The 21,433-nt window shown below is 41.3% G+C and overlaps 1 protein-coding gene across 2 annotated transcripts; it reads right to left on the reverse strand.

Moving 5' to 3' along the window:
• Positions 1–1,011: 1,011 nt before the first annotated feature.
• On the reverse strand, positions 1,012–19,304 carry fam107b (family with sequence similarity 107 member B). Of its 2 annotated transcripts, none has more exons than XM_038705086.1 (4): positions 19,106–19,304; positions 5,035–5,206; positions 2,228–2,384; positions 1,012–2,075 (listed from the first exon to the last, which is right to left on the reverse strand). In XM_038705086.1, the coding sequence occupies exons 2-4, from the start codon at positions 5,160–5,162 to the stop codon at positions 1,956–1,958; spliced, it is 405 nt and encodes a 134-aa protein (XP_038561014.1). In that variant the 5' UTR covers positions 5,163–5,206; positions 19,106–19,304; the 3' UTR covers positions 1,012–1,955. The 2 variants fall into 2 exon arrangements, with proteins under 2 accessions (XP_038561014.1, XP_038561013.1); XM_038705085.1 differs by lacking the exon at positions 19,106–19,304 and adding an exon at positions 6,075–6,248.
• Positions 19,305–21,433: the final 2,129 nt, after the last annotated feature.

The raw sequence follows: 21,433 nt of genomic DNA on the forward strand, positions 1-21,433 counted from the left end.
TATTTGTGCCACAATTTCCCTATTCAACATGAACATCATCTCATTGCTGGTATAATAGTGCAAACTGTTTGTGTGCTACCCATTTTAACCTCCTACTGCCAACAATTGCAATGAAATACTATTCATTTATTATTATACTGTATATTATGTGTGATTACTTTGCTGGATTCTCAGTTGTGCAACATGTAGTATAATCTCTGATTTGCCACTTTCCAGATCTGTAAATCCATCACTGAAAACCAGCTGCAGCTAACCGTGACCTGCTTCTGTTCCAAATCCTGCTCTAGACATCTGACCATGGCAGTCTGTGAGCAAAATCAACATCAGCGGCAGACTAAACAAACTGAGCTTATCACCATGATAAGCTTTGTTTGATAGGCGTACTGCTTTGCCATTATTTTTGCATCACGTTCCATTCGGAAAATAAAGACTGCGATTGGATAGTTGGATAACAAATTCACAGCCTTCAGCAGCACACAAAAATAAATAAAAATAAATGGAATATGTTAAAATTATGTTTATTTAAAAGAAGATTCTGGAGAAAACAGGGTTTTGTTGTAATAAATCTTCTTCCCATGAGAATAATAGCTATCATCTCTTGGAGATCCACAGACCAGACTTTTAGACCCATAATATTATTGTGGGTGATATTTACATTACCCACTAAATGTGCCCTTTAATATCCAAGATTATCACAGTTTCTAACGTAAGTAACCATTTTGGAATTTGTGTATGGAAATGGATACATATGCAAGTTCAAATGTTTTCCAGATGGCCAATTTAATTAAGATTTACCCATTTATAATTTAACTCATCTGCACATCTATGGCTCCATTTTAAATAAAGAAATACAAAAATACTGAAGTGATACAGTTCCAGGACACTTATCAGTTGTTTCAGGAGCCATGCAGATATCCCAAGAATAACCAATCATTTATGTTTTGACAGGTGACCTACATTTTTTTCAAGTCCTTTGTTCATGAAAGCACACAAAGACTGACCAGACAGGGATCAAGGCTTATTCTTATTGACCAGCCTAACAAAAACTTAAATTATTTATTAAGTAACACTTTTATTCATACAAAACAACAGGCCACTCTCATGCCGGGGAGTTCCACTATTGCTCAAAATTGCATTAGCTGAGGAAATGGCATGTTTAGAATTTAAAAGAAATTGTAATAAAGTAAATTGGAGTGTTTCACACAACTGTACACTCCCTTTGTCCTGCTCTGGCTTCATAAACTATGCTGTAAAACAAACTAAATACAGAACGACTAAAAGTGTCCTCCCCTATACCTGGGCTAAAAGCTACAAACATAAATAACAAAAGCACATTTGTTTGGCTTTTACATTACACAGCTTCAAGAGTCCATCCAGTGTCCACTTTTCCTTATTTGATTCTGAAGATGAGAACAAAACAAAACAAACAACAACCCAACAACAATAACAACATTGATAACAGTAAAGAGAATTGACAGCTTGCTGTGGAGAGAGGAGTGAAAATAGAGAAGATGACGACTCCTGTGTGTGTGTGTGTGTGTGTGTGTGTGTGTGTGTGTGTGTGTGTGTGTGTGGTTGGTTCTCCATCAGAGCTCACTGGAAGCTTGTTCGCCCTCGTTGAAAGGCATGTAACATGTAAAATGTCCTTGTTAGGTCCCTCCTGCAGGGGGGTTGGTGTGTGCTGCTGGACTGCTGGATGGGTGTGAGGAGCAGAGGTGAGTACTGGCGGTCCGTGGCAGGCAGACAGAGGGGGGTCTTTAGTCTGTAAAGTCTCTCTCCTCACTGCGGGAAGGAACAGCTAGGTTGGGAAAGCCAGGAAGTTCATCTCGGACCACGGTCAGGTCACCACCGTGCGCCGCAGACAACACGCTCTCTCTTTTGCACACACACTCCTGACGTCTCAGTGCCCACAAACACGCGCACAGTCAGCCAGACCCAGACACCCCTGCTGGTTTTTAGGTGGTTCGTTCCTCTGCGTCGGTCTCCTGCTTGGTTCTGCGCAGGTTACTCTTCATCTTCACAAACTCAGGGGTGTTCTCCTGCTCCTCATCGATTTTCTGTTGCTCCAGCTCCAGCTGCAAGAACACAGACACTCATTCAGTTTCAACAAATTACAGAGGTGATACTCTGTTCATCACAGCTTCTATGAACTGCATTGTGTTTCAGCTTGAAACAAACTAATCTTTATTTTCTCTTGTGGTCAGACACAGTAACAACAGTCATTTACCTGCTCTAGTTTCTGTTGTCGTTTCATGAGCTCTATCTCTAGGTCGCTCCTCTTCTTGTGGGCCTCCTGCTCCTCTTTCTGAGCCTTGAGAACTTGCTCCCTCTTTCTCTTCTCCAGAACCTTCTGGAGCTCCGGTTTGTTCTGAGGAGCCAGACCCCTGTGCAGAAGCAATCAGTGAGACAGCATGTTAATAAAATAAAGCTTAATGAACAACTTCCAACAGCACGCCAATGACACTGCAGAGCCCCACTCAGGGGGAGATTAGTTTCATATTCACGCAGAACAGATGATGACTGTGACCTCATTTTAGTTTGACACGCATATCTGTATTAGGTTCTGGATTAAACATGTCAAGTCTTGTTTCAGGGAGGTTTGGATTTTGAGCCAATCCCAGATTGTTCCATATTTACCAATCTTCGTATACGACAGTTGCCAGCATTGGAGCTGATTTTGGAAAAGAGGGTTGGAAACCACAGGCCTTCTTTCCTTTTCTTTCTTTTGTAAGTACCAAAACCAATCCCAATATAACAACCCATATCTCACCCATACTCCTCACATGGAAGCTGTCTTGGGGTGACTGATAAGTCACTGGGAAACCAGAGGGACTGTTACACAACTGCCTGGGTTTGTGCAGCAAGATTCAAAATGAAGACAGCATTATCTTACTAAAGTGTGAGTGTGTCCCACAAAAAAAGAGCAAAAATACCAAATGTTATGTAACGCATCCAAACTCCTCCAAATTACAAGAGAGAAGGGTGGGGGCTGAGGATGTGGTTTGGGAGTAGGGGTACTTAAGACAGAGGGGAACAGAGACTGGTTGAAGTGAGCTACGAAAGGTAAAAGCCAATAAACAGCAAAAAGGACTAGGGAGGCACACAAGAAAAAAAAGCAGTAACAGGGCAGAGGACAAAAATCCAATCTCCATGCCCTTCAGGAATTTAATGTTAAAACCATATTATTCAGATTACTTTCCTTTCCTCATGATGACTGATTTTCCTTGCGTCATAAAAGCCTGACTGCACAGGATGCGTTGGTTCTTCAAAGAAAAAACAGTGTGCCTATGTGGCCTGCAGTTTAGCAACAACAATGCCTTAATTAAGTGCCTTCTGAATCCTAAACATTACATTACCGAGCCAACAATGTCCCAAGGAGTGGGAGTTAATTTACAACAAGGCGCTACTTTATGACAGTGAGGGTCTTATGAAAGCACTTAGCAGCAGGCTGATGCACAGCAGAGGGTAACAGGTCAGTTGTTTTCGAGCACCTCGTGCAGAAAGGGAGGGGGGTCTAGGTCACTGAATACAATAAGATGTGCTATAAAGATGCATACTCTACTCTCCTTTGACTGGGCAACAATCATCACTGACCCTCCTACCCACAACCCCTCGCATGAGTGCACATTCTCTAGCAGACTAGGAAGAATGTGTGTTCAAAATCCCACACATCAATACCTCCATATGCTCAAATGCTTCACAAGTCTTTTCAGTCATTTCTGAAATTCCTGTGTGTGTGTGTGTGTGTGTGTGTGTGTGTGTGTGTGTGTGGTAAAGGTCAACACAGCGAAGGTAGCAAGGCAGAGAAAGGCCCACAGCTAGAGACTGTTTTGTAATCTTGATTACATAACACGTTTTTTTTCTCTTTATGCAGCCACCCATCGAGGCACACCCCCACAGCCCCCACCCCACTCTCATCAGCATGACTAATCCACTACGCAGGCAAGCTTTCTACACTTTCACTACACAATAGAGAGACCAATCAAAACAAGCCCCCCCCCCCACCAGGACATTCTCCATCTAGACGACTAGAAACAATACTGCAAAAAATAAAACTGCAGCATTTGGAATGCAAAAATGATTTATTTTATTAAATTCTTCCACAACCTCCGTATCCTCTCCATCCTGGCCTCTTTCCCATCATTTATTAATGCCCTGCCTCCATCACTACAAAAGCATCTCACTCTTTGACCTGTTTAAGACAGAGCATCACTGCGGTGATGTAACAGCTGTCAACAGCATGTGTGTTTACATTGCTATTTATAGCACACGCACAAAGTGTCCACTGTTTGGTGAGAGAAAATACAAACATTTAGTGCCAAAAGAGTGATCATAGGCCCCATTATGCATGTGCATTAACCCTGATGCAACGATGCTCATATAGACTACATGGAATTCCTTGTATGGATCTAGTATTAGCAGCCACACCAGGTTTATCCTGTGCAGTATTTAGGTATGACCTTTACATAACCAATTTTTGACACACTAATGCCCCTCAGGTTTTATATAATAGCTCCTATTAAATTTGTATATCCTTTACATAACACTGCTGCTGGAGGTTGGAGGGACCGGCGAAGTCAACACTGGCGACACACTGCAGCGTCAGTACGGCCTGCATGGATATCATCAAACCAATTACATGAATGTATCAGGGTTACTGTATTAACTCATCCTCCATTACTAAAATGTTTAACTAAATTAGTCTGGATTTTTTCCCTTTCTAACCTCTTCCGTATAGTGACAAACTTGATAATGTTGCCATAAACAAACGAGGAGATGATGATGATCCGGAAATTTGTTGAATAGCAACACAGTTTTACCACCCCATAAACGAATAAATGATTCCTGCTGATAAACTGCACGTGAAGAAATATCACTACCTGCTTTATTATTGTCCCAATCATAGGTTTGTAAAATAATTTCTTCCTTAAAAGTATAGCTGGGAATTACCATGTGTGTTTACTAGGAAACACATAAGAAAGACATCAAGATGAGACAAAGGGAGAAAGATATTGCAGGTGTCTGTCCCCTGACCTCTTCTGGTTCATGAGCAGCTCACGGTGCAGGTCCTGGTGGTTACGGGAGGTCTTAACCGGGTTCATCAGCTTTTTGGGTTTGATGAGCTCATCACAGTCTCCCTCCAGATAGTCGGGCTCCGCCATGACACTCCTCCCCTTTGACAGCGACAGACCAGGGTCACACGGATCTAAAGACAGAAACAAATGAAAAGGCCCTTCAATTAACCATCACTACGACGCGTGTGTGGGTGCAGCAGTGCAGCGATGAGAGAAATCTTCAAATCTGTGTTGCAAAGGCAAACATTTTTTCTCTGAAATTACACTGCTTTGAATGGTCTATAGCGATGGAGGGACTCAGTGTTGGAATTATATAACTGCTGTTCTACACTGAGTGAAGAGGAACATTTCATACCACCGTCAGAAGCCATATGCAAAAGAATGAAGAGGTGAATCAGTAGTTTCAATATCTTTAAGGCACATATTTCAGAGGTTGCTAGTACATTAGTAACTCATAGGTTTAATCCACTGTTTTCTAGGACTTCAAAAATCTAAGTAATTCCTATTCATGACCTGCAAATGTGGCCATTTTACAAAATTTGTAAAAAAACAAAGATGTTATTACTTCATAAGTATTGAATATACTGTATTTTTTACTCATTTATGGAAATCGACCATTCCCTGACCAAAGGGAACCTGTCAGGCCATCATAAAGCTGAAAAATAACTGGGATACAGCAAGTTTGACCAATGCCTCATCTTAATCACAGGGAGCAATAACACTACAGTAAGTAACTTTTAATGGCAGCTAAGTGCCACTGTTCCCCAGTCTGCTCTGATCAATGAAACTTTCCTCACATCAGACTGATGGCTCACATGCTCCATTTAAAATAATACATTTTTAAATGAACACATCGACAGATAAAATGTATTATCTTACCAGCACTTATTCCCCTTTAAAACATCTTTACCACATGTAGGCTAAGACTACAACAGCTAAGTACTTCACTTTTATCAACTGTTTAAAAATGGAAAATTATTCAGTCTTGGCTTAACTCACCCTGCAGATGAGGAAAGACGGGATATCTGAACATTGTCGTCATCTCTGCTATTTTGATTAAGGAATGTATTTTCCAGGAAAAGCTATTAAAACTTGCTGTCCTGTTTATCAGTATGTTGCAGAGCCTTGCACAGGAGAGTTGCTTTGTTCTTGCCCAGCTGTCTGCGACTGAGCTGGTTGGAGTTCAAAGTCTGTTTTATAGCCTCCCTCCCTCCATCCCTCCCTCCCTCTCTCTCTCTCTCCCTCTCTCCCTCCCTCCAATGTACATCTCCAATTGAAGAACAGTTTGTACAATACTTGTTTATGTAACTATTTTACTTTACTTCAGGTCACGCGCATTTCTTCTCCCACAGTGTGAGGAATGACTCAGATTTATAAACAACCACATTCTCAAATGCCTGTGAGTGAGTCTTTTAAAGACTGAAAACATTGTGCGATGTCTTTGAACATGTGCGGGCCGATCACATTCATCAGTTGTACCAAAAATGCATTGTACTGCATGTGCTAGACACAAGGATGGGTGGGGAGTGTGTCCTCAAAATCAAAACATACGCGCAGAAGGCTGGCGTAATGAGTTGAAGACACCACTAGAGGTCGATATTCTTGCATCCCCTGAACCTAAACCAAGTCAGTTACATAACAAAGAAGCCTAAGATAAACATGGTTTTGTGACTGCACATGGCAGAACAAAGAGAAAGGAATAATAAATATGTTTGATGGATATAATGGAATATGTTGACAAATGAAAATACTGAGTTTTCCAGTTGGTTGTTGTGATCTATAGTCATGGTGGTGGGTATTCCCTTCTAACCTCAGATAAGTAACCTTTTAAAAATTGTTTTTAAACTCATGCTGCAAAGACAAATCTTAAAATTTATGTATACAACACATCAACAAATACACAATCATCATCTTAAGGAACACACGTTTAGGGTCAAGTTGGAAAAGAAAATATTAACTACAGATTTCACTGGTTTGATTAACAAGAATTTTTATGTACACACTTCTTTGTCTATAATGTTGTTAGGAACATGCTAGCCACAGTACCTTTGTGTCACAGCCAGAAAACGGTGACAGTGTTTGTGCATGTGAGATGGCAGAGGTGGGCAAAAACGGCTTTTGGCTGCAATCAGGGGCTGCGTGTGAGCACACAAATGCTGTGTACATCAAAGGCGGGTTCTGTTAATGCTGGCAGCAGGGGGTAGAGGAACTTACAGACTGGCAGTGTTGTCAAAGTGTCCGTTAGCTTAACACATCTGCTCCTACTTCCTCTTTGCCTCAGGGGAGAGGGGAAGTGACATAGGGAGTTCAAAAGCAACCTGCAACCTCAAATTGGAGCCCTGCTTAAATGTCCCTTTTGGTTTCACTTAAACGCTATGTATATAACATGTTTCACTCTCAGTTAAAGTCCAAAACCTAAAAAAAACAGTACATTAGATTACCAAGTTCTAATATCAGATAAAGACCTGCATTTAATGCATAGTTGTGCCTCAAGATCTGTCCTTAATCAGCTGTCTTACTAAATGTGGGTTTCAGACCAGCCACTTGAACACAAACAGAGGATTTTGTGTGTTAATATCTGCAACACATCTGTTTAACAACATGTACTATGGAAGCAACCCTCAGAGCATGTCAGTGTCTGGTTAACACTTCCTGCTGTTCCAGGAATCCCATAAAACAGTTTGTTTATTGGTTTTGTAACACACACTTACAGAACAGACAAACAAACACACACACACACACACACACACACACACACACACACACACACTCCAAAGAACCTGAATCTCTAAGATGTCGAAGAGACAGGGTACAGCATTTAGGGGATTAAATGACAAGAAAGTTGGTGAAAACAATGGAAAAATAAGGAAAAATACTGGGTCAGAGGAGAGTCTAAGAGAGGAGAAAAGGGAGTTGGCCAAAGACAGCTTTCCTCTGTTTACTTCACTCTCTCCCTGTCACCCTCATGACCTCATGACTGTGATCTCATATCACTGTGAAATGTCACATTTTTGAATCAGCCCAGGGGGAATATCCTAGAAATTAGGGGAAAATACCAAAAGAAAGACTAAAAAGTTAAATCAATGTAGAGGCTGAAACCATACGCATAGGGTTTTCAGTAATCTATCAATCAGTCATACTCACATACTCATGCTCACAGACAAAATAAAACGTGCGTTTGGCAGTGTTTTTAAGTTTAAAAACAAACAAAAATTAGATGAATGTGTTTGATAAGCATGCTTGCACTGGTGACTGACTGTGTGAAATTGTACCCCACAGTGGCAGGTTGCATTAGAGCTGATAGAATGACTTATCTCAGAAGGACTGAGTGCCTGCACCATGCCAAGTGATTGCATCATCGTGGCCAGCTCTGCTACTATGAGCCAACACGCACGATGCAAGACTTGCATTCATCATACAGACTCATTTCTCAATTCCCCCCTCAACTGTCATCTTCTCTGAAGTTGCCTGCCATCAACCACACTTGATTTAGTGACACGGCACTCAGGAGCAGGAAAGAGCTGCTGCCGACTTATACTGACACCCGAAGGCTTCAAATGGGCTGAAGAGACAACACCCAAAAAAAGGCATCAACAACAACCTTAAAAGCAGCTATGGTCAATATTTTTATAACAACAATGGATCAAATGACTGAGTACTGTGAAAGCTGCCCGTCATAGTGATGAACCCACAAAGAATTATCACGCAACTTTGCAGTTCACCTCAGCTTGATGGAGCTTTATAGCTTCTTGCAACTCACTGTTTTCCAGCCTACAACGTTACTGTTTAGGTTCCCAGTCACTGCACAAAGCTGTGTTTTTGTAGCAGACAGACATTTTCAGCAAAAAATCTCAGACAAACTCATTAGATCCTACTTGCCCAGCACCAAACAGCACACTGACAAATTTAGCAACGAGCTGCTAAATATAGTGGAGCATTTAGCAGCTAAAGAGCCAGATATTTTTCTCAGACATTTTGGAGACCAACAACTGAGCTAAAAGAGAATCAATATTCAACTGACATTCCCCAGGTGGCCAGAAACATAACTCCAAATGAACCCTACTGTTGCTTTGTGTCTGATCAACTTAAAAGGTGGGTTCACAGCTCGTTTTCAGCGACAAAACAAAAATCAGTTATTGTATTGTATTGTTCACTCTCCACACTTAGCTTGTACACAAGTAAATGTGTATATTTCCATTTATAAAAAAATCGGTGCATGAAAAGCATTCTTTCTCGTCTAACCAAATAAAGGACAGCACAGATGGGCAGAGAGGCTAATGATGAGGAATGGGGAAGAGAACCTAAATTGGCCATTATCAGTGCTTCTCTTTCGCCTCACTGCTAGGAAGCAGACAAACAATACTGTGAACTACAGGAAAGACAAACAACTACAGAAAGTGGATTGTAACTGAAATGGAAGAGGAGAAAGAAGAACCTTTGTTGGGATCAGTGCCAAGATGGACAGACTAAGTAAAACAAACAAACATAAAAATGACATGGTTTGACTCTCATGATGAAACAGTGGCCTTCATCCTGCTGCAGCCTCAAAAGACAAAATGAAGGCAAGGAGTGCAGCTGGTGGCCTGCTTCACCATCTGACCCCCCTGTCCTCCTCCAGGATACAGGCACAGACAGAGCAGACCATCCAGAGCTCTGCACAGGGCGGGGTTGGCCCGTCAACAGTCATTGGTTATGAACACATGGCAGACAGCGCCCACTCCAGCAACCAGCTAGCCAGGAATTGTTCTCTACAGTAGGCTATCCTGCATAAAGGTAGGCAGGGGTCAGGTTTACTAAAAAAGGAATTGGTCAGCATTTTAGCATCTGGTTTGATTTATGCTGATCATGGACACATCTAACATGAAAAAGAGACTTTACTGTTGAAAGAGCAGAGCCAAAGTCAATTCATTTTATTTATTTTCTTTTTTACTTATTAGTGTTTTTTTTGGTTAATAAGAAGCTTAAAGAGCAAATCCATAAGTACTAAACTATACTCATGTAACCTAAGAGAGCAACCCTTGATTTTGACCTTTGTAAATACCCTTGATATCAGCAAATTAACAAATCAAAAGAAGCTCAAGAAAAAAAAAGGTATGAATTGCCCATATTCTAATTATAGATGCATACATAAAAGACACCATTTAATTTCATGAAATACTGAAGAAAAATGTACCACCCGCTCTCTTGTGCAGATATTTCCCTCTTGTCCCCTATAGTTTCTCTTGTTCAATCTCCATTTATCTTTTAGGCCAGATCCTGTCTATTCCACTCACAGATGGGAGGTCCACCTCTCAGGGGAAATTGCGTCATCAATACCCCTAAAGCAACCCCCACACCCCATTCTTTCTCTCTCACACACACACACTTTCTCTCTTGCTGTGTGTTACAAGCCGGACATATCAGAGTGTGCGACTTTCTGTTAATGAAGCGGCCATTCAGCCATAAATAGGGGAGGCCCAATTAAAACACACAGATAGATGAGCTTTTAAATAGCATCTGTGGAGGGATGGGGGAGGGAGAGCAGGGCTGTGTGTGAAGGAGAGAAAGTGACAGAGAAAGTGAAGGAGCAGCATACTAGTGACGATGAGCTCATTTCCCGGACAGGCTTGTACGTACGTGCTCATTCGCAAGCCTCCCCCATGACGACACATAAATCATGCTGGGCAGCGCAGTGACGTACATGTGCACATATTTCCAGAGTACAGAGTCAAACAAGAGAAACACTCAATTTCCTGTTACTCGTACCTACCAACATTCAAAGTCAGTCTCAACTTTAAAAACAGCCCACATACCCACAGTATATTTTCATACCGTATGTGTAATCGTGCAAGTAGAAATGGCACTCAAGCTCCCCTCAAGCAAAACTGGCATGCAAAAGAAAGAGGCAGCCAATAAGATAATAATAATAATAATAATATAATCCTTATTTGTAGAGCACTTTTCAAAAACAAGTTACAAAGTGCTTTAACAAGTGTAAAGAATAATACAAAAAATAAAAAATAAAATATATAAGAGCATGAAAAATTAATATAAAATTAGTAAATACAATAAAATAAAAGGGATAAAATAAAGTCAAATAAGATCGGGAAAGGCTCTCCTATAAAAGTATGTTTTAAGAAGGGACTTAAGAGTATACTGACTCAGCCGACCTGATTTCCTCGGGCAGGCTGTTCCAGAGCCTCGGGGCCCTGACTGCAAACGCTCTGTCCCCTTTAGTTTTCAGTCGAGACTCTGGAACAGACAACAGACCTCTGCCTGAGGATCTCAAGGTACGTGCTGGTGTGTATGGGACTAAAAGTTCAGAAATATAACAAGGCGAGAGGCCATGAAGAGCTTTAAAAGTGATCAATAGAATGTTAAAGTCAAATCTAAAACATACTGGGAGCCAGTGTAATGAAGCTAAAATAGGAGTAATGTGGTCATATTTCTTTGTTCTGGTTAAAAGCCTGGCAGCTGAGTTCTGGACAGTCTGGAGTCGATCAATAGATTTTTGGGATAAACAGGTGAAAAGGCTGTTGCAATAATCTAGGCATGATGAGATGAAGGCGTGTAAAATGGTCTCGGTGTCCTTAAAAGTTAACATAGAAATATAGCAAAAATTCGATCTAAGTTGATAAAAACATGATTGAACAAGCTTTGTGGTGTGCTGCTCGAAATTTAAATTACTATCAAACCAAACACCAAGGTTCTTTGCCACAGGCTTAATGTGATTTACTAAGGAACCATATTTGATTTGCCATCTGCTGAGACCCGATGACCAGGATTTCTGTTTTGTCTGAGTTCAGCTGGAGGAAATTATTTGACATCCATTTTTTAACTTCACAAAGGCAGTTGTTGAGTGAACTCAGCATTCCAGGGTCTGTGGATCTGACGGGCAAGTATATTTGTGTGTCATCAGCATAAATATGAAAAGAAATGCCATGTTTATGGATAATATGTCCAAGGGGAAGCAGATACAAGGAAAACAAAATGGGTTCTAAGACCGACCTCTGAGGCACACCATATTTAACTGGACAGAATGAGGAGACATAGGAAGTTTTGTGTAAACAACTATTTGACAGGTAGGATGAAAACCATTCTAGGGCAGTACCAGAGATCCCCACCCAGTGCCTCAGTCTGTCTAACATGATGTTGTGATCAATGGTGTCAAAAGCAGCGCTAAGGTCCAGGAGTACAAGGACTGAGCACATGCCTTCATCAGCAGACATTAAAAGGTCATTGGTGACTTTAAGCAAGGCAGTCTCAGTGCTGTGGTACTTCCTAAAACCAGACTGAAACTTTTCAAATAATTTGTTATTTTCCAGTACAGTGAGCAGCTGTTTGGACACAATTCTTTCTAGAATCTTTGCAATAAAAGGCAGTTTTGAAATTGGTCTAAAATTATGTGGGAGGGAGGGATCTAAACCAGGTTTCTTTAAAAGTGGGTTCACGCAAGCCGTTTTAAAATAATCAGGGACACAACCAGTAGATAGGGAGCTGTTGAAAACAGAGATCAAATTGGGCCCAACAGAATCTACTACTTTCAGTAAAAATTTTGTAGGTATTACATCAAGTGGGCTGGAGGACACTCTCATTTGTGATACTGTTTTTAAAAGCTCAGACAAGTCGATGGGATAAAACTGGTTAAAACGCTCTTGTTGCTGGTGAGGAACCTCTGAGTAAGAGGCAGTGGGGGTAATAGAGGCTCTGATTAACACCACCTTATTGGTAAAATAAGATAAAAACAATTCACAGTCATCATTACTAGATAACACACAACATGAACACCATGAACTAGTCAGGAGCACAAACAGGTTTCTGTCTGTAACGCAAAGTTCCACTCTTGCTACTGCTATCAATAGTTTGAGTTTAGACTGATTAAATTTACAGCTACCAGACTTCAGAAGATGATAGCTTGAGTGGCGAATGATGATGTACGATAAATACACCTAACATTCATAGCATTTGGCTGAAGACGACTGAATTATGAGTTGATCTGAGGGAGAAACAGAGAAAGACAGAGTAAGAGGAAAAAGGCCCCATTAAAAGTATGCTTGGGAGTTTGGGGTTTGAGATCTGTTTTGTATTTCCTGCCTTGGAGAGGGGGTTTGGAGAGGAGAATAGGAGCTGGGGAATTCTGGGGCCTCATCATGTACTGACCTCCGAAAGCACCCACCCCGCTCCCACAATAAGATGATGTCACTAGGGAGACATGGGGGGTGGGGGGGTGGGGGGTCTGTGGATGTTTAAAACTCTGATGTCATTAAGGGAATACTAGGCAGCGCTGACTGTCATGATGAAAAGTAAACACCCAAACTCATTACTATGCCTGGCAGATGGGAATAATACTTCATACAAAAACATCAGAATTATTATGACTCTCTCCCTCTGACTTAGTTGCCATCTCTCTGGGTGCTCAATTCTTACTGTAAAAACCTATTTTTTGTCTTCAATTAAAGTTGGGGTCAATATCAAAAACCCTTTTTTAGTAGACCTTGATTGAAACTGTCCGGGCAGATATATTGGTTGTTGTTATTAGCTTGCAGTGCAGATAAATTGTCGTTGGTGTATATACACAGCATATATATCTACATTACCATCTTGGAGATAATTTAGTGTCTCCATTTCACAGTTTGTCCACAAGAGAGCACTGAAAAGTGCATTTTTTAAGTGTAACATTACCTCTTCAGTACATGTCTTCATCACAATTCTTTAAAAACAAATTAAGGCAAACTTTAATCAATACGGTTTGTTTATGTTACTTATCCATTTTTAAAAAAAAGAAAGATGACAAATATGTTGTAACTGTATCGCTTGTTCTCATCTTCTCATGATGACTGTATGCATTTAAGGGCCTCTCTTCAGCTCTTCAGGAATCAGGACATTAAAATAACACTGGAGGTTGAGGAAGTGGATGTTTAAACTATTGCTTTGTTGCACACCGGTTATTGTAATTTTGGACAGGAACCTGAAAGAGAGGAACCTTCACAACTACTTCTCATTACTATGTTCTATGAAGTGAAGAAAAAAAATGGAACATTCATCATACTTGCGATAGTTATATTATGTACAATGAAAATTAGATTATAGGCTCTCATTGGAATCACAGCGTTGTGATCCTAGCTTGAAAATGATCATCTTTTGTGGCTGTAGTTCTTCAAATCTGTGTCTGTGCTACTTTCCATCCCTCTTTGTGTCTTGCATCCCTTGGAAAACCACAAAGGTTGCGTTTGGTCTTGTCTGACTATAATGCGGGTTTGACCGCTTCCATATCTGGATTTTAGGAGTTGATTGCAATATGAACACGTATCCAGATATGTCCGTTAATGTGCCTGAATGCGTTCAGATGAACCAGCAGTCTTTAAAATGACAAGACTAACTGACACGTTTTATTGTTAAGATGATAAGCACAAATGGATTACCCTTTTGAATTTAAACATGCCTGTATTGACAGTTTGTGTTCCAGCACTGACTGAAGTTATTTAATGCGGTTTGCTTGTGCACAGTCCTGTTGTCACACGTTTTGAGCCCCGGGCTGAGGCAGATTACAGAATGAATGGGATGGACTGAAAAGGCACAGACATCACTTTGAGTCACACAGTAGGAATGTGATGAACCTGCAAAGTGATTATTGCTTCTGGCACACAACAGCATATACATTTAGGGGAACAGAAGCACGGAAGCCAGAGACAGAGTACATTCATATACTGACATCTTTGAGTGATAGAAACACCTGGATGCACACTAGGTGAACTTTTCTTTAAAAAGGTTAAAATGAAAGTGCTTACACCAAATTCTGAACACAGCATCTGTCAGTCAAATACAAAAGGCTGGTCTATACGCTCTAACAGCTGACACTGACACATGGTCCTGAACGTATATATGTATAGACCTGATGTAAACAGGTGGTCTAAGACAGATGAACAACACATGCACAGAATCCAGACTGTTTTGCTACATAGACACACCCGAAGAGGATAAATTACAGACAGAGCACATGCATGTTTCATGTGGCTCCTCCTCACAGAGATGTAAACATGTGCTCATACACTGCACAGTCCTCACACACCTCACCCTTATAAATGCAGTTCCAATATGTCTCTTTAGTAGTGTACAAGCCGACCATATAGTTAAAAAACCACAGCCGTTCTGTCTGGCTCAGCAGTGTGAAGTGGTGTTCAGTCATAAAGGAAGAGTCTTTGTTATGGCTCTGCTAACTGTTCCACTTCCAGATTCAAAGCTTTGTGCTTTACTGCTGTTTTTTCCCCCCTTACGGAGCACAGTCACACCCCTCCTCACCATCTACTGGCTGAGCCCAGCTGGGAGCTCAATTCTCATTGGCTGGAGGCCACACCAGGGAGGATTTGGGAGGATCTCCTTTGTTTACATGCTGGTAGAGAAACCCCAATAACAACTGTTACTGTGGGCAACCAGACAATCTACAGTTAGCCAGCCAGCCAGGGGTGCAAGCTGATATCACACACACGTGTCCAAAATAGGCCAAATGAGGAGTCTTTGTTCTCTTTGACTCTATGCTTTATGCTTGACATGACACAGAATTGTACATGTATCATTTTAGTTGGGACAGTAGGCAATCATGTCGTTTCATTGTCTGATGAAACTTTCCAAAGCATGTATGGGTATACATACTGGCGGCCCCGTTAGTTTCAGGCTGTAACAGAAAGAATTGTCTCTGTTCTTCCGCGAGTGTATGTTCTTGTTTGTGTTTGCAATAACACAGGATCATATATCTTAATACTGATTTACAAAGAGCTTAATCCAATTCACAAAGCTCAGACTCCCAATCTCTCTATACTTCAACCTAACAAGCTGCATGGAGGAAGGCATTTAGAGTCTGTGTGCGTGTGTCATCCTTTCTCCAAGACTACGCAAAGTGGTCAGCACAGTAATGGTGCTTTATTGTGATTGAAGCTCCAGCATAGCAGCAGAAAAATCAATGGGATTCTTTGAGAAGCCGAGTCTCTGTAGGTGTGCCTTGTATGTATGCGTGTGTCTGTGAGATATATCTTATCTCTTTGATCAGTGAATCAACTGAGCCTGCTCAAACAAAGTAAGTCAAGCCTCTGCACGTCAGACTTTCATATGAATTGACCCCCCACCACACACACACACACACACACATACACACACACACACCAGCTCTCTATCAGGAAACTAATACCTGAATCGTGACATCATAATCTAAAACCATGGCAACAAAACTAAAGCACAGTGTAAACAGATCCTTTGTCCTGTTGTGGGAATCTGTGATTGCATCACTTGCACAAGCGATGCTTATGCAGGACTTTAGTACTGATTGAAATGTGTTTCAGGTACTGTCAAGTGCCAATAGTAAGGGCTTTGTGGGTTTCCTCTCAGGAAAGTGTTAGCTGAGGTGGCAAACCACTCAGATCTTAATATATTTTGTTTCTATCTTTAAGTAGTGGGTGGCTGTCTAATCAAAAGCTCAATAAAGATATGGCATTTGTGTATTTGTGCAACTGTACTTTGTTCCTTATAATGTTGAGTTTGAGGAAAGTTACTAAAATGACATAAAACTCAAGACTTTGTTGTTTACCCCAGGAAATTAAAGGTGTTAATTAGGGCCACCCAGATTCTACACATCTTGTCTCATGAGCAGTTTAGATAGCAGCTGACAGCCTAAACAATAGCCACACTCATTAAATATCCACACTTGCTGTGTAAAATAGCATCTAAAACTATTTTTCTCTGAAAGTTATATTTAATTAAAAAAAATATTAATTATGATGTTAGTAAAGACAGCCTTTGTTTCAGGCGGGGTAGCCCACCTTCACTATAAAAACAGTGAGGAAAACCCTGGATCTCGTTTTCATAGTCTTTGATTAGATATTTCCTGATTGGAGTCCTAATATAATCTGTATGGCTGTTTAAGGCAACAATGATCACTGCTCAGTTTGATGAGGTGATGATTTGCTAAATGCAAAAATAATGGTTCAGAAGAAAACTTTACACTCCTTAGAGTAAAGTATTGTTTTGGTGTCAGTATCAAAACGTAGAAAAGTATTGCACTGACAAATTTGTAACATTTAAAACTGTACAAATGCACAAATCCAAGTCTCCCTGCAGGCTAGAACTGGACAGAGTGGAGATGTGTTTTCTAAAATCATGAGGACTCCACTCTCAGTACAGAGGCCATTTGAAACTCACTATTTGTTTACATGGCTCGTTACAGGGGGGAGGAAGATTTAAAAACATTTGCTACAAGGTAGTCTTTCATCACCCGTGGACAAAATGCTTGTGAAAACAAAAACAGTGCTCAAACAGAGCCTGATCATGAAACGCGCACACACACACGGTGATCTGTAACACGGTGTCTCGTGCGCTGTGGTCTTAAGGATCAGTGTGCTGTGCTGAGTAATGAAGATTTTGTGCACACAGACAAACCAGCAGGACTGTGGGAGATAATACTGTCAACACACATGTGGTTGCCAGTTACCCCTCCTGGACACATACCCATTTCTGACCCAAATACCTTGATTTTCTTGAGGTCAGCTTGAGTCCTTGACGTGGACTCAGATTCTATAATGATACATGTAAAAATACACCAGAACCACTAATGGACACATGCTATTATAGAATGGAAACTGTTTCATTCACATATTTAAATTCCTTTGAGTGCAGTAATAATGGAGCAGAAAGCATTCCAGTTTTAACACCCACCACACACACACAGTGACAGCATCAGCCCTTACGGGAAACAGAAGACAGCAAGAGAGACCGAGTAAGAGAAACAGGAGAGAGAAGAGGGAAGGAGGGGGTTCAAAGATCAGAAAACAGATGTAAATCGTTTTGCAAACTCCACTCCGAATGACTAACACATGTGCGAGAAACACCCCCCCCATACACACACACTTGAAAGCTCTGCACCTAGACAGTATAACATACCACCTGTTTTTGTCACTTCTCCTCTCACTAGAACACATCTGATGATCCAGAGATAAACTACCTCAGCTGCTCACTTACAGGCCGCTATTCCGCCTCCACCCAGCAATCACACAGTCAACCCTCTAGCTAGAGCTGGGTTGGATCCTGTTTGCTTAACGTCTGGTTAAAGTTTGACAGCAACTCTCCGAGGGCTTTTAACAAAGTATAAGACACTGTGAAAATGCTATAGGTTTGAGACTTGCAGACCTGTTGTCACACCCAAAAAAATAAGGCGTGCGCGCGCGCACACACACACCTCTTCGGGTGACAGATGGTCTATGTGGCTGATGACAGCACAGGCCAGTGTGTCAGCTCTGACTGAAGCCATGTGCTTGGACACAGAAGGCTGTAGTCATTGCTGTACAATTACACACAGTCTTATTCACACTTGATGAATTCAGATATAGTTCATCCATAAAATATGGTCTCTTCTAAAGCTGTTGTCCAATTTCAAGAGCAAAAGATTACATTATCATTTGTAGGCTATGGTAACAAATGAGAAGAACAGAGCAAAAAAACAGCAAGTCTTGAAGCCCTCTTAGACAATTGTGATATTTGTGATAATCTTGACTTGGATTAAAAAACAGCCAGATTCTGTATTTTAGAGGAATTCTGTCCAGATATTACCCAATGTAATATCATATGTGAGCATTACATGTCCCCACAGCATCTTCTCTGAGTACTACAGACACCAGGAATAATAAATGCTGATTTAAAAAAAAAATCCATCATTCTTCTCCCAGAGTACAAAGTAGCAACTGCCATGAATACTATCAGCTCCAAAGTAAATGTAGCTGTAGTCTGTACATGCTGTACAACCTCAAACGTGTTTGTTCTTCACTGTCCCGTCGGCTACAGTCATGCGCTGCAACAAAAGGAGACAATGAAACAAGAGTTTGGGTTTTGCAATCTCATTCTCTCTCTCCTCGGTCTTTTCTTTTCCTCGTTACTTTCCAGGTTTTAAACCCAAACCTGCTGCTTTTGCCGAGGGGACAGTTAAAACGTGCTGCTATTGTTAGTACACTCGTGAAACAACCTCACGAAAAACGCACGAGCTCCACACGTACACACACATACACACCTACCTCAAAGTCGACCCCGACGCGACTTCTCCAACTCAAGTTGTTTAATATGTACAATGACAAAGTGGTTCAGGCCACATCGGTGCGTCCTCGTATCACTTCTTGGGCTTGAGGTGTGTCCGCGCGACTCCTCGTTTTTGAACTGTTTAACAGCTCTAGCAAGCAAGCACACACAAACACACACACACACACATACACACATAAACTCAGCCAGGACCCATAGAAAAATGTAAATTTTAAGATGGGTGGGAGGGGCGGAGTGACGTCAGACTAGGGCTCCTCCTCTGTCTTCGTCTGCTCACTGATGGATGAGCGAGGGACCCCTCGAGCTCAGGGCGGGGCATGGATGTAGCGCACGCGCGCGCGCACCCAAAAATACGCGTACACGAATTAACACTAGATTTGAAAATGTCGTCCATAGCACTTACTGAAAAGTGTTAAAGCCTGTGATAAGTAACGTTATAGATATAATATGTATTTTTTTTCTGTATTGTGACTTTTGGGGGAGAGCCGGGACGATTGAAACGCGGGACGAATGAAACACAGCGATTTTCTCGGAGCCCATACAATATGATATGCCAAACTATCTCAGCACATACAGAACACAGTACTTAACAGAACAGGGAAAATCAGGTGGATACGTCACACTTAGTTAGGCTATACGAAAGAAGCTGTTTTCAATCACGGAAAGTAAATTCACTCAGCGATCTTTTGTTTTGAATGACGAGTTGTGTTTATTGTTCCATGTGCCATGGTCATGATCACATGAAAGATTAGTTAGTACTTTAACACATCCTGAAGTTTTAAATGTCAAAGTTTTACAGTTTAGAAGCTAGTGAAGTTTAAACGTGATCACTGTCGGGACGAATGAAACAGGTGTTTCATTCGTCCCGACACGCAGCCATTCTACCTTATATACGGCGGGAGGGGGGAAGAGTCCACTAGGCTGCAGGCTGCCACCAGGATGCTCACAGCCAAATAACAGGATCTTCACAGTAGACCAGGAAAACAGGCTGCAGATGATCATAAAAAGGGGATTTTAATAAAAAATAATAATAATGGATAAACTGAATAAGTGTAGCCTAATGTGAATTGAGTCTCTCTCTCTCACCCACAGATAGTTATCAACCAGCTGCTGTTCTCCTCAGCTTCATAGAGTGTTTTAGCATCTTTCAGCATATTGTGATGATCTTACGGCCTACAACTTTACTGTTTAGGTTCACTCTCCTTCCTCTCATGACCCTCTTTTCCAGCTGCAGCCACCCTACCTGTCCTTCAAAAATGATGTCTCTTTTTCCTTAAGAAACTGAATGTTGGAGTTTTCATTATTCCCTCTGGCAGATCTTTCATCATTCTCCACTTTGATCACAACAGATCAGTCTGCTGTCTGTTATTGTTGCAGACGGAATATCCTGTGCATTCTTGGTAATAAAGAGTAATCTGCTTACTGATGTAGGGTCAGTGGATCTGCTTATCCACCACCCTTCTGTTAAATCCGCTCACCGAAACCCCTAGTGTCATGGTGATCTGTCAGTTTACGGTGCCCTGCTTATTTCAGACGGCACATATTTTTCTTGACTATGTCTCATTGGGTTTGATCTCTGCTGAAGAAAGATCTACTGTAAGTTGCTATACAACCATGAGAGCAGGCTTACTGGAAATGACAAGAAGAACAGAAAAACGGTCCAAGGGTTGGGTTTGAAATCCAAACATGTGGGAGGTGGGGCATCAGAGAAGTAAAACATTCCCAAGGACCTTCTCAGAACTAAGTGTTGAGCTAAACAATAGGATGAGTCACGAGAGGGGTCGCCTCTGACAGAGAGGACACCCCCTCCAGAGGCCACTACGCTCAGAGCGCCCACCATGCAGGAAACAGATGTGTATGTAGTGTATGTGCATTGTGCAAGCATGTGGTTGTGTGTAAGAAAGTAAAAGCTGTTTGAAAAACAAAAGTCAGAGCAACAACTATCGCTAAAGCTCTACAAGCCACCCTCCCCATGCTATTCCACATGTGTTTAAAGGAGATGAGAAGACTGATACCACTCTCATGACTTTATGCTAAATATGTAGCTCAAGCCAGCAGCCAGTTAGCTCGGTTCAGCATAAAGACTGGAAACACCTAGCCTGGCTCTATCCACTACTACCTGTAGTCTGACAGTTGTCTGATGTGTTACAGTTTCATCGCATAAACAAACATAAACAGACAACACAACACACTCCCATACACACCCGGATTCACATTGCTCTCCTACATGTCCAAGGGGGTATAGAATTCACTTCTTTGAGTGACAGTGACAAAACAAACAAAATTTCACTACTATTTAAACTCAT

This window comes from Micropterus salmoides, unplaced genomic scaffold (assembly GCF_014851395.1).
Source record: "Micropterus salmoides isolate LMB-PRFRI ecotype aquatic unplaced genomic scaffold, ASM1485139v1 Ms_hic_scaffold_8, whole genome shotgun sequence".
Classification (NCBI taxonomy): domain Eukaryota; kingdom Metazoa; phylum Chordata; class Actinopteri; order Centrarchiformes; family Centrarchidae; genus Micropterus; species Micropterus salmoides.

Coding starts and splice junctions, on each gene's coding strand:
- fam107b (XM_038705085.1), bottom strand. CDS start 6,117: ATGACGACAATGTTCAGATATCCCGTCTTTCCTCATCTGCAGG. Junction 5,207..6,074: donor CGTCTTTCCTCATCTGCAGG/GTGAGTTAAGCC, acceptor TTCTGTCTTTAG/ATCCGTGTGACCCTGGTCTG. Junction 2,385..5,034: donor CTGCTCATGAACCAGAAGAG/GTCAGGGGACAG, acceptor GCTTCTGCACAG/GGGTCTGGCTCCTCAGAACA.